This window comes from Otolemur garnettii, unplaced genomic scaffold (assembly GCF_000181295.1).
Source record: "Otolemur garnettii isolate 467f Iridium unplaced genomic scaffold, OtoGar3 scaffold00025, whole genome shotgun sequence".
NCBI classification, from domain to species: domain Eukaryota; kingdom Metazoa; phylum Chordata; class Mammalia; order Primates; family Galagidae; genus Otolemur; species Otolemur garnettii.
Genome location: NW_003852420.1, coordinates 18,924,791 through 18,938,639, shown reverse-complemented (window position 1 = coordinate 18,938,639; position 13,849 = coordinate 18,924,791). Strand labels below are relative to the sequence as shown.

Sequence of the window (13,849 nt, the reverse complement as noted above, 5' to 3'; positions counted from 1 at the left end):
CACTTGAGCCATAGGCGCCGAGCCAAAGCAGTTTTCTTAGAATAGATAGATCTTAGTCTTTAGTAGAGCTTAGTAATCTTCAGCAGAGAGATGCCGTGCTGGCGTTCTGCAGGCAGGAGAGGAGACAAGAGTCAGAGTAAGTGAGCCCATGATAGAATGTGCATGCTTTTTGTCTGCCTTCTCCTCCAGCCTAATATAAGGCTGAGCTCATGCCGCTCAACACCACAGGTGTAGAGATTGCCAATTCACCAATGCTATCATCTCGCGAGCTCTCTCATGCTTGTTAGAACTAAATCTCTCTCCATGCCCTTTTCACCAAAGTATTCCATTACAGGTATTTCCTATAACTCTCACTCCTCCTAGCCATAAGCTATATGGGCTGCTACACTTATGGGCTGGCTTACCCTTATATACCTGATCCATCATTGACCAAAATGTTATATGGTGTATGACTGTACTTATTCTTGTGATATTAGGAAGGGGGAGGGGTACATAAAAGCAATATTTTCTGATTTAAAATAACTGGGTATAAACTTTGCCCTGATATTTTAGTTTTAAGGTAACAGACTTGGGGCCCTCTTCGATCCCATTTCTCATAATGAGTCTCTCAGTTTACAGAAATGCTTTCCCTCGGTTGCTTACCTAGAATATTCTCATCCAAATGATTTTTTGCTGAATTTTTCAGCAGCTCTTGCAAAAACGCCATCAAGTAGTTGAAGACATTTTTGTGGAATGTGGGGAGAGTAGAAATGACCTGAATGAGAGAGAATTGTAAATTGTCTTATTATTCATTCATTCAATACTCGAGTGTCTACTATACTCTGAGAAGTGATTACGCAATCTAAGTACATGAGCAAAACTGCTCACAGGAAACTTTGATGGCTGACCACTTAGCATAAGTACCAATAGAGAAGCATAGGTCAAATGCTTTATGAATTCAGAGATCAAACTTTTAACGGCTTGTTCTCAGAAAATTTAAGGGGAAAGAAGACATTTTAGTTGGGTTTTCATACATAAAAAAATTTGGACGTACAGAGGTAAGGACTAGGGTATTTAGGACAAAAACAAAAAACCAGCAAGAGAAGGAAAATAGGTAAGTACAGAGAATACATCACAAGAAGGCAATTTTGGCAGGAACATAACTGGAAGGATTGATCAGGCTAGAATTCAAGGAGCACCCCAGCCATGTGCATAAAAGAATTAGTTGGAGAACTTGTACAAAAGAGATCCCAATTCAGTGGATTTGAGATGCGGCTTTGGAACCTGTATTTTTTTTTTTGGAAACAGAGCCTCAAGCTGTTGCCCTGGGTAGAGTGCTGTGACGTCACAGCTCACAGCAACCTCAAACTCTTGGGCTTAAGTGATTCTCTTGCCTCAAGCCTCCCAAGTAGCTGGGACTACAGGCGCCCACGACAAAGCCTGGCTGTTTTTTTTTCTTTTTGGTTATAGTTGTCATTGTTGTTTGGCAGGCAGGCTGGATTCAAACCCACCAATTTTGGTGTATGTGGCTGGTGCCCTAGCTGCTGAGCTATAGGTGCTGAGCCTGAAACCTATATTATTTAGCAAGTTTTTTGGATTATTGTGCCAAGGCTTGTTGTATTTGTAAACCACCAGGCCAGATCATAAAAGTCTTGAATATTGGTTGGACTGGTTGGTGGGTTATGCCACTCTGGGAGGCCAAGGTGAGAGTATCACTTCAGGTCAGGAGTTCAAGATCAACCTGAGCAAAAGCAAAAACCCCATCCCTACAAAGAAAGTAGAAAAATTAGCTGGGTGTGGTAATATGTGCCTGTAGTCCCAGCTACACAGGAGGCTAAAACAGGAGGATCACTTGGGCCCAGGAGTTTGATGACGCTACTATTTCCTAGCCTGGGCAACAGAGTGAGACCTTGTCTCCAAAAAAAAAAAAGTCTTGAATATTTGTTTCAGAAAATCATTGATTGGCTCGGCACCTATAGCTCAGCGGCTAGGGTGCCAGCCACATACAACAGAGCTGGCGGGTTGGAATCCAGCCTGGGATTTTTGGTTGTAGTTGTCCAACAATGACAACTACAACCAAAAAACAGCCAGGCATCATGGCGGACATTTGTAGTCCCAGCTACTTAGGAGGCTGAGGCAAGAGAATCACTTAAGCCCAAGAGTTTGAGGTTGCTGTGAGCTGTGACGTCATAGCACTCTACCCAGGGCGACAGCTTGAGAATCTGTCTCAAAAAAAAAAAAAGAAAGAAAGAAAGAAAGAAAATCATAAATTAACCAAGGAAAGCCAAATATGGTTTTTGACCAAGAACACTATGACAAGAACTAGAATATACAATCTGGGGCAGTGCCTGTGGGTCAATGGGTAGGGCACCGGCCCCATACACCAAGGGTGGCTGATTCGAACCCAATCCCAGCCAAACTGCAACAAAAAAATAGTGGGGCATTCTGGTGGGTGCCTGTAAGTCCCAGCTACTCAGGAGGCTGAGTCAAGAGAATCGTCTAAACCCAAGAGCTGGAGGTTGCTGTGAGCTGTGACACCACGGCACTCTACCAAGGGCAATAAAGTAAGACTCTGTCTCTCAAAAAAAAAAAAAAGAAAGAAAAATGAATATACAATCTGATGATAATATGCAAAACAAATCAGCAGAGAGAGAGTCCAAATGCAGGTGAATCAGGGCGAGGGGAATGAGAATAGCAACAAGAGGATGGGTGATAGGTCAATGGGACGGGGCATGTGGGGGGATGAGAGAGAGGAGTCAGAAATGACTCAGGTTTCAGGGTGGAGTCACTGGAATTAAGGGTGATGCCATTAAAAGAAAACATGACATGAGAAGAAGAACAAGTTTGAGAAGAAATGTCCTCATGAATGGGACTAATGCCCCTATAAAAGAGATCTCAGAGAGCTCCCTCACCGCTTCTGCCATGTAAGGACTCAGTGAGACGATGGCTCTCCATGAACCAGGAAGTGGGTGCTCACCAGACTCCAAATGGACTTGCTGACACTGCAATTGAGGGATGAGGGCCACTTTCTTCCCTCAGGCCCCATGTGGCCTGAGGCTAGCAACACGTGTATTCGGATGTTCAGTGCTTCCCCTCACCTGTTTGCTTGCTGTGTAGTTGCCAGAACACTCCAAGCAGTTATAGTAGGCACTGTTACAGATGACAGGCTCTGGCAGGCTCTCTAAGAAAAGCAGCAAGGCTTCGGCTACAGAATGACTGCTGGCAGCTTTTGGCCCATGGTTAAGGAACCCGTGATGCTGCTGCCCACGGTTAGGAGAAGGCCCAGGAGCAAACACATGCCAGAAGTGCTGCCAGCCCAGGCAGGCTCTCTGCTCAGAGCTAGGGTGCCAGCCTAATATCTTGAAGGGGCCACGCTGTCTGTCAAGTGAGCCAAGCCCTCCTGAGCTCCAGCTATAGTAGTTGCTTAGAGTTGCAAAGTCTTCTCTATGCAAACTTTAAGTAAGAAAAACATGACAGCTGAGGACACAATATCAGATGTTGAGCCTTAAAATATTCTTCTTTCCTTTTTCTCATTGCTTTCACTCATATTCTCTCTCTCTCACACACACACATGCACAGCTGAATGTCTGAAGGATACAGAGGTTATCAATCATCCCCGTATCCAAACAGTCCCTGATTTGTTCAAATTCCACCCTCAGGCCTGGCTGCTGAAACAGATCTTCCTACAAAACAGAAGAAAGTCATAAAACAATTATTTTCTAAGAAAATGAATAATGATTTCCTGACCTAAGATAATCACCTGCAAAGTGCAAAAAGGAACAGTATAAGGAGACCTCTGAATCACCCTGGTAGACGATCTGATTTAGGCTGATGTGGCTAATTCATTGTGTAGGCCTTCCCAGGCATGTTTCTACAATAGGTCTTTGGGCATCTATCACAAAACTGTGGGTAGGGCACACAACATGGGACAAGAACATCCAGCATAAGAGAAAACTCATAAGTAGTTATGTCCAGTCACATAAAGGTTGAAAAGATAGGCAGCCATATTACCATTAGAGCTGAGGAGGGATGAACGGGGCAGGGGAGGAACCTGAAGAAAATATACCATATATAAAGCAGAGAAATCTAAATACGAACATCAGTGCTTTGGGCAAACACCACTGTAACAGTAAAGATGTTCCTATTAGTTTCAGGATACTCTATGTCCATGTGTTTTGTAAAATGACTCAATGCCATGTAACTGCATTAAGAATAACAATATGGTATGTATTACTCAAAGTTGCATTTGAAAGGAATTCTACAAGGAAGGTAGAACAGGGAGGTACTAAAGAATGCGACTTCTCGGCTCGGCGCCTATAGCTCAACCAGCTAAGGCGCCAGCCACGTACACCTAAGGTGGCGGGTTCGAATCCCCAGCCTGGACCCGCCAAACAACAATGACGGGTGCAACCAAAAAATAGCCGGGCGTTGTGGCGGGCGCCTGTGGTCCCAGCTACTTGGGAGGCGGAGGCAGGAGACTCGCTTGAGCCCAGGAGTGGGAGGTTGCTGTGAGCTGTAATGCCATGGCACTCTACCCAGGGGGACAGCTTGAGGCTCTGTCTCAAAAAAAAAAAAAAGAAAAAAAAAGAATGCGACTTCTAGAGCTAGATTCAGTGGGTTCAAATCCCACCTCTGCCCACTTATCAGCTTTGGGAACTTAACCAAGTTATTCACATTTCTCTATTTGGAGAAGGGTCTCTATTTCCTCACCTGAGAGCTATTATGAAAACTAAATGAGGCAATGCTGTGAAACACTGAAATAGTGCTTAGGGTGGAGGCAGTTCACATTTATAATCCCAGAACTTTGGGAGGCCAAAGAGGGAGGACTGATGGAGGCCAGGAACATGAGGCTGGCCTAGGCAAGATAGTGAGACTTTGTATCTACAAAAAATAAGAAAAATTAGCCACGTATGGTGGCCTATGCCTGTTATTTGGGAGGCTGAGGCAGGAGGATCTCTTGAACCTAGGAGTTCAAGGCACAGTGAGCTATGATCATGTCACTGCACACTAGCCTGGGTGAGAGCTTGCCTCTTTAAAAAAAAAAAGCGTTTGGTATATTGCAACAGTTAATAAATGTGAGCAAAAAAAGGGAAAGCGGTATGTAAGAATGTATATTTAAGAACACGATGGCCGCAGTAGTGTGTGCCTATCATCCCAGCTACTCAGGAGGCTAAGGCAAAAGTAGCCTGGGCAACATAGTGAAATCTCATCTCAAATTAAAAAATAAATTTTAAAAGAAGCGGGGGTCGGTTTGGCACCTATGGCTTAACTGGCTAAGGCGCCAGCCACCTACACCTGAGCTAGCATGTTCGAATCCAGCCCTGACCCTCCAAACAACAATGATAGCTGCAACCAAAAAATAGCTGGGCATTGTGGCTGGCACCTGTAATCCCAGCTACTTGGGAGGTGGAGGCAGGAGAATCGCTTAAGCCCAGGAGTTTGAGTTCTCTGTGAGCTGTGATGACACAGCACTCTACCCAGGGTGACAACTTGAGGCTCTGTCTCAAAAAAATAAATAAATAAATAAATAAAAATTTGTTTTAAAAAGGAGGGGGGGGGTCCAGGTTTGGTGGCTCATGCTGCAATCCTAGCATTTTGCACTCTGGGAAGACTGCAAAGGAGGAGTGCAAGGATGGATTAAGGTTAGGAGTTCAAGACCAACCTGAACAAGACTTTATCTCTGGGAGGCTGAGGCAAGAGGATCACTTGAGTCCAGGTTTCAGGGGGCTATGATGATGCCACTGCACTCTAGCCTGAGTGACAAAGGGAAACTCTATCTCAAAAAACAAAACAAAGGGTAGTGCCTGTGGCTCAAGGAGTAGGATGCTAGCCCCATATACTGGAGGAGGTGGGTTCAAACCCAGCCCCAGCCAAAAAAAAAGAAAAAAAAGTTGGTGCCTGTGACTCAGTGTATAGGACGCTGGCCCATATACCAAGGGTGAGGTTCAAACCCTGCCTAGCTGAACTGCAACCAAAAAATAGCCTGGCATTGTGGCAGGCACCTGTAGTCTCAGCTACTCGGGAGGCTGAGGCAAGAGAATCACTTAAGCCAGGGAGTTGGAGGTTGCTGTGAGCTCTGTGATGCCACAGCACTCTACCAAGGATGATAAAGTAAGACTCTGTCTCTACCAAAAAACAAAACAAAACAAAACAAAACAAACAGAATGTATGTTGCTATGAAGTGGTAAAGCTGTAGGATTACAGTTTGCATAGGCCTCCCTGGAACCTATGTAAGTAGGTCAGTGAAACTGACCAATCTGACCCCATGAAGCTTGCCCAAGTCATGCTAGAAATCAAGCCTCCAAATTCGTGGTTTAGAGCAGTGGTTCTCAACCTTCCTAATGCTGCAGCCCTTTAATACAGTTCCTATGGGTCACAACCCACAGGCTGAGAACTGCTGGTTTAGAGCCCTCTGGCCCTGCTATTTGTTAACAAGTTAGCCCCTCCCATTCCCAGAAGCTGGTGACAGTTCCTGCAAAGGAGAGCATATGACAGCCTGAGAGGCCTCCAGGGTCCAGGGGCAGAAACATGTTGTGCTGAGAAGGCTTGTCCTATTTAAGGCTGCTTCCCTTGGGGTAGTCAAGTACTATCCTGATAGCAGGGCCTGGCAGGGATTCCCTTCCAGGGGAAGAACCTTCCCCCCAGGTTCCTTAGGGTAAAAGCTTTCAATGCAAAAGGTTCTTGGGGCTGATGGCCTTTCTCAAGGCAACCCAGCTTCTATCAGGTCAGCTTAACCACAACCTACTTGCTGGACAGCATTTTGATACAAGTAATCAACCATCATCCAGAGCTCTTTGGGGATTTCCATGGGGCTCTCCAAGCGGCTCCCATCATCTTCAGTCTTTATTGGCATCAGAGTCTGAAAAGCAGAAAAACAATAAAAACCATGACAAGGCAGCCCAACAATTGAACTTCTGCCAGGCTTCAGGAGATTGCATGATATGGGGATGGCAAACCCATGGAAGAAGAAAAACATTTCAATGACCCTAGCCAAACATATAAAAATTCCACATACAAAATGAAATTCCACATACAAAAATGAAAGCAGGTGGTATAATCAAAGCACAAAAGGTGATTTCTGAGAATTGAGAGAGGGTGATGGCAAATAATTTCAATGAATCAGGTGAAATGTGTACCTGATTCATAAGGGAAAAAAATCGTGCCTGCATCATTTCACTATTAGAACCAGAGGGGTGTGGTCTGGTGAGGAAAGAGCATAGGCTGGGGGGGTCCAAAAATCTGAGTTCAAAGTCCAGGTCCACTGTTAACTCACCATGTGACCTGTGACAAATCACTCTCTTTGATTGGGTCTCTGTTTTCATCTATAAAATGGAGAGTAAGATAGAGTTCAAAACTCCCTAAATTAAAAAAAAAAGCATTGAAAACAAAAGCATACATATTACCATAAATCTGTTCCAAATTACTTCCCTTATATTAGACTTGTCTCTAAAGGAGCCTTTTAGATCTCAGCAGATTTAGTTTTGGATGATAACCTACCAAGTGATGATTAAAAAAACAAATGAACAATATCACAGCCCATGCAAATTTCTTTTTCTCAGGATCCATGGCTGAGTTTTTCTAACATGCTGCTATAGACTGAATGCTTATGTCCCTTGAAAATGCCTGTGTTGAAACCAAATCCCCAAGATATTAGGTGGGAGGTGGGAGGTAGTCAGATAGATCATAAGGGCTCTGCCCTCATGACTGGGATTAGTGCCCATATAAGAGACCCCAGAGAGTTCCCTCACCCCTTTAGCCATGTAAGGAGACAGTGAGAAGACAGCCCTCTATGAACCAGAAAGTGGGCCCTCACTAGATTCCAAATCCACAGGTGCCTTGATCTTGGACTTCCCAGTCTCCAGAACTATAAGAAATAAATTCCTGTTGTGGGTAAGCCACCAGATCTATTGTATTCTGTAATAGCAGCCTGAACAAACCAAGATATGTACTATTTGTGAAAGACTGAAAAACATGGCTGTAACACTTGGTAGCTTTTCCCATCAAGAAGTGGAGTCTTCCCCAATCATGGAATCTGGACCAGCTTCATGACTTTTTCTGACCAATGAAATAGGGCCGATGTAGAACCATGTGAGTTGAGTAGCCTATGCCACAAAAGGCTGTACGGCTCTGTTCTCATGGTTTTGCCACCACTTAGGGAAGCCTGGGCTAGCCTACTGAATGATAGGAATCCCTGTGGAGAGGGAGGCCCAGAGAATAGCCAACACAAAGTCATGTTTGGGAGGCTACCTGGAGACTTCCAGCCATCACAGCTGCCATCTGTGGCCTAGATGAGACCAGCAGAAGAACCACAATGGAAACGCAGTTGTGAGAAATGATAACTCCCTGTTGTTTTAAACTACTAAACTTTCCAGGTGGCTTCTTGCACAGTACTATATAACTGATACACTAAGCCAGCTCTAGAAAGCAGAAGAATTCTTTTCCTAGGAAGGTAAGTATAGGAATATCTTGTTTGACTGGCTTGACTGCCACAAAGTCCTAGATGTCTGCTTGTGGCATGTTACTCACCAGCTCACTAATAACTTCAGGTGGTAGGTCCAAGATTGGCTCCCTCATGTAGCACAGGGTATGAATGGGAGATCCAAAACAGCTGGGCAGGTAGTTCCCAGACACAGACAAAAAGTAATCCTTTCCCCTGTCCAAGTGCAAAACCAGAATATCCTCAATTTTGTCTTCACCCGAGTTGAGCTTTGTAGCTGTGGTCTTATTTACAAAGAGCTCCAATTCAATCTCAATGTCAGAATCTGTAGTAAAGTAAAAAGAGTAATTTTGGGGGGTTGGGGAAGGCCAAGAGGAAAGGAGAAAAGAAGATAGGAGGGGCTAGTCACTGTGGCTCATGCCTGTAATGCCAGCACTTTGGGAGGCCTAGGCAGGAGCAGAGCTCGAGGCCATGAGTATGAGACCAGCCTGGGAAATGTAGTGAGACCTATCTATACAAAAAATTAAAAAATTAGCCAGGCACAGTGATGCATACCTATAGTCCCAGCTACTTGGAAGGCTGAGGCAAGAGGATAACTTGAGCTCAGGAGTTTGAGACAAGTTTGAGCAATAGTAAAATCCCATCTCTACTAAAAATAGAAAACTTAGCTGGGTGTGGTGGTAGGAGGCTGAGGCAGGAGGATCACCTGAGCCCAGGAGTTTGAAATTAAAGTGAGTGATGATGACATCACTGCACTCTAGCTTAGGCAATATAGCAAGACCCCGTCTCAAAAAAAAAAAAAAGCAGACAAGAGGGAAGATGGTTTTATCAGGCAACCAACCAACAGTATCTATATGCTCAGCACTCAAGGACACAGAACAAAAGAGTTTATAGTCCAACTGACCAGATGAAAACAACAAACAAAAACATCTCAATAGACAAATGCTGTAAAATGCAAATACTAAGTAGCGCAGCTCAATCTAAAAATATGAATACAGTAAGAAGGCATGGCTCCAAAAGCCTTCCTTGAACCAGGTAAGATGAAGACACCTGATCCAATAGGAATGTAATACAGTTAGCCTGTGAACTGTTCATAGAACACCCTTCACCCTTCAGTCGCCCAGCACCATCCAGAGGGCAAAGCAGAAGTCAGAGGGACGATGTGGACTCCGGAGCCAGACAGAATGTCTGAGTTACTTCCCCATCACTGTTCCCCACAAGAGCCTAGAACTGGGAGTTGATAATAGTGAGACAGAAAGTGAAAATGGTTCCTTTAACAGCAGCGCCTGCTCTATCATAATCTTATGTTTTTCCCTTCTGTAAATTATGGAACATATAGATGACTAAAAATGTTTTTGAAACTGAACTTAGGCTCTCCACTAGCTTCTATTTTATTTATGAATGGATTCTCCCATAGGACTTTAAAAAAAGTTTCAAGCAGAGAATCAAATACTCACATAAAAAGCTTACTTTAGGAAAATGAGCAAATACAGAGTAGGGCAGTCTCCAAACCAGAAACCAGGAACCTGGGAACTGAGGCCTTACCTGGCAGGAGGAACCCTCTGCTGGGGTTAGCATTCAGCCACTGCTTACAGTAAGACTTTTCATCGGGTTTGTTGATGAATTCAAACTGACAGGGTACTTGTCCATTATGAATTTTAAAGGATTCTACTTGTAATTGCATGTACTTCACATTCTGAAAACAGAACTGGGAACAAGCCAGGGACCAGTCAGAACCAGCGCCCTCTCCTCAGCAACCTGCCCAGCCACCCCAACTGGTCCATCTTTACTCTGGAAAGAAAATGAGAGACCATCTCTCTGAAATGTTGTTTAAGTATTTACCGAGGAGACCACAGCTACCACTGAAGTCTAGTTGTCTGAGTTTAACCCCTAAACCCCCAAATTCCATTTGTTTCAGTATATACATTTCCTGAAGGAGTCAAAGTATACATCTTTTCTAATCCAAAACCATTTCCAAAATACCCTTTACAAATTCCACCCCTAAACATGAAGATCAAGTTCATCCTGCCAAGTAGCTGGACATCTAGGAAATTAAAAGTACCTTCACCATAACCCCCCATTTGATTGACTGTGTGGTACTATCAGCTTTGAATAATCTTCCCTGTGGCTCTTCCATGAAAAACCTTTTCAACTAATTTGACCTCCTTTTCTATCACTTTTCTATATTGCCTTCTATCCCATTGACTCATGGATATCCAAGAAATTCAGACTCAATTTAATCTCAAAGCAAAGCATCGGTAGGAAGACAAATCTATTGCAAGAATACACATCAGTGGGCGGCACCTGTGGCTCAGAGGGTAGGGCACTGGCCCCATATACCGAGGGTGACAGGTTCAAACCTGGCCCTGGTCAAACTGCAACAAAGCAAAAAAAAAATAGCCGGGCATTGTGACAGGCGCCTATAGTCCCAGCTACTTGGGAGGCTGAGGCAAGAGAATCACCTAAGCCCAGGAGTTTGAGGTTGCTGTGAGCTGTGACATCATGGCACTCTACCGAGGGTGATAAAATAAGACTCTTTCTCTTAAAAAAAAAAGAATACACATCAGTTATTCCAAAATCAAAACATACTTTGGATCACCCTCTGGTTTAGGAGAAAAGGACATGAACATAACCTAAGCCAATAATCTCTCTCTTCTCAGCTAGTACCACCAGCCTTAATTTATACAGAAGTAGTTTGCCAAGAGACCAGAGTCCGGGGTGGCGCCTGTGGCTCAAAGGAGTAGGGCGCTGGCACCATACGCTAGAGGTGGCGAGTTCAAACCCAGCCCTGGCCAAAAACTACAAAAAAAAAAAAAAAGAGAGAGACCAGAGTCCAATAATGTGACAGGTGCCTCCTGGAATTCTGAGCTCTCCTGGACAAGGGAGATGTAAGTTCTAAGAATTGAAGAGTCCAGTCCTAATAATCTTTTTTTTTTTTTTTATAAGACAAAGTCTCACTTTATCACCCTTGGTAGAGTGCCATAGCGTCACAGCTCACAGCAACCTCTAACTCCTGGGCTTGTCTCAGCCTCCCAAGTAGCTGGGACTACAGGCGCCCACCACAACACCCGGCTATTTTTTGTTTGCAGTTTGGCTAGGACTGGGTTTGAACCTGCCACCTTTGGTACATAGGGCCAGCACCCTACCCACTGATCCACAGGCGCTGCCCCAGTCCTAATACTCTTAACATGTCCTTCCTACCTCTCGCTTAGAGAGTGACACAGAAGGAATGTTGGCATTTTCCATCTTATCCAGAGAGCGAACAATTTCCTCCAGAGTCTTCCGGTAAAGCTCTTCATTTATGACCTTCACCTGGAAAGGAAACAGCAGCAACTCAGTGCCCTGGCTTCTGCCTCTTTCTTATTTTCCAGTATAGAGGACTTTCAAGGCCTTGGGAAATCACAGCTGATAACACAGAGTGTAAAGGCTAAATAAATTCAATTAATTTACAAATAACCTAATTACCCATGGATTAGAAAGATCCCCAGAGGCAAAGCTTGCGGTAAAAAACAATTGCTTCCTGATTGGTCAAAGGAAGATACACGGTGGGCAGTGAGTTCTGCCAGGTCGTAGGTCCTGGCTTGCTTAGTGCCTACCTCTGCTTTGCTTGCTGCCGCCACAGGCTGGCAGTGAGAAACTGTTCCAGGGCTATGATTAAAGCAGCCATTTCTCATTTATAACTATGCTCTACTGGCAAGGAAGACTGTGTCAGGCTTTCCTTTCTGTGTTTTTAGCTATAAACCCATTTTTTTAATTTTCCAATAATAAAACTTTAATTATGACATTCCTTAGGCTTTTCCAAACTACCTACACCCTTACAGATTCTGATATTCATACCCTTGAAAACTGGTAATATGAAGAAACAAAGAAGGAACTGAAAAAGAAATACAAATAGACAAGAAAACAATGAAAAGATATTCAACCTCACTAGTAATCACGGAAATATAAGCTCATACGAGAAACTTTTTTTCTTGTTTATTGGGTTGGTAAAAATCTTTAAAGATTACCAAAATCCAGCTCAGCACCTGTACCTCAGCAGCTAGGACGCCAGCCACATACACCACAGCTGGCGGGTTCGAACCCAGCCTGGGCCTGCCTAACAATGACAACTACAACCAAAAAATAGCTGGGCGTTGTGGTGGGCACCTGTGGTCCCAGCTACTCGGGGAGATGAAGCAAGAGAATCGCTTAAGCCCAAGAGTTTGAGGTTGCTGTGAGCTGTAATGCCATAGCACTCTACCAAGGGCGACAAAATTAGACTCTGTTTCAAAAAAAAAGATTACTAAAATCTAATATCAGCAAAGGTGTGGGAAAATAAGGACATACATGGTCAATAAAAGTATAAAATAGTAAGAACTGCTGGGAGGATAATTTAGCATAATCTAATAATTTTAAAATACATTATTCTTTCAACCACTAATTTCACCTCTAGTGATTTCATTCTATAGAAACACACTAATACACAAAGATAAATGTGAAGGACGGTCATGACAGTACTGCATAAAATAGCAAAACCTGGGAAGCAAATGATCATAGAAATAGACATTTTGGTTTACCCATACTATGGAATACTTTGTAGCCTTTAAAAATAACATAGGAGGCTGGGTGCCCATAGCTCAGCAGTTAGGGTGCCATCCACAAACACCAAGGCCGGCGGGTTTGAACCCAGCCCAGGCCTGCCAAACAACAATGACAACTACAACAAAAAAATAGTTGGGCAATACGGCAGGTGCCTATCGTCTCAGCTACTTGGGAGGCTGAGACAAGAGAATTGCTTAAGCCCAAGAGTTTGAGGTTGCTGTGAGCTGTGACACCACAGCACTCTAACAAGGATGACATAGTATGACTCTGTCTCAAAAAAAGTCAGACCAGGGCAGTACCTGTGGCTCAGTGAATAGGGCGCAGGCCCCATATACCAAGGGTGGTAGGTTCGAACCCGGCCCCAGCCAAACTGCAACAAAAAAATAGCTGGGCGTTGTGGCGGCACTTAAAGTCCTAAAATAAAAATGAAAGAAAAAAATAAAGTAGGGCAGCACCTGTGGCTCAAAGGAGTAGGACACCGGCCCCATATACTGGAGATGGTGGGTTCAAACCCAGCCCAGGCCAAAAACAGTAAAAAAAAAAAAAAAAAAAAGTGAGACACTGTATCAAATAAAAAAAAATGTAGGGCCTTTACTGTCATGAAATGATCTCCTAAAGCATATTCAGTAGGGGGAAAACTGTTCTCTGAGCAGTATGTTTAATACGATCTCTTTTACAGAAAAGTAAAAAACACTCTATGTTGTATACAGAATACTGACACGCTCATTTACAAATGCATAGAGAAAAAAAATCTGGAAAGATACAGCTCAAAAAGCAAAAGTAAACATCTATGCATGTATCAAAATATAGAAGCACATCCAAACAATTATTTTTTTTTTTTTTTTTTTTTTT

General features: G+C 43.7%; 1 protein-coding gene across 3 annotated transcripts in view; it reads right to left on the bottom strand.

Annotated features, from left to right (window-relative positions):
• INPP5B (inositol polyphosphate-5-phosphatase B) overlaps positions 1 to 13,849 on the bottom strand; it is a 73,077-nt gene that overhangs the window by 2,950 nt on the left and 56,278 nt on the right. For 2 of the 3 annotated variants that reach the window (XM_012804139.2, XM_023512167.1), the window contains 7 exons: positions 11,618 to 11,728; positions 9,962 to 10,124; positions 8,506 to 8,741; positions 6,725 to 6,838; positions 3,578 to 3,662; positions 3,078 to 3,205; positions 643 to 754 (listed from right to left, as the gene is read on the bottom strand). In XM_012804139.2, coding sequence (XP_012659593.2) covers positions 643 to 754; positions 3,078 to 3,205; positions 3,578 to 3,662; positions 6,725 to 6,838; positions 8,506 to 8,741; positions 9,962 to 10,124; positions 11,618 to 11,728 — 949 coding nt within the window. Of the gene's footprint in view, positions 1 to 642; positions 755 to 3,077; positions 3,433 to 3,577; positions 3,663 to 6,724; positions 6,839 to 8,505; positions 8,742 to 9,961; positions 10,125 to 11,617; positions 11,729 to 13,849 lie in introns of those variants that run through there. The other variant, XM_023512166.1, reaches the window with a different exon arrangement.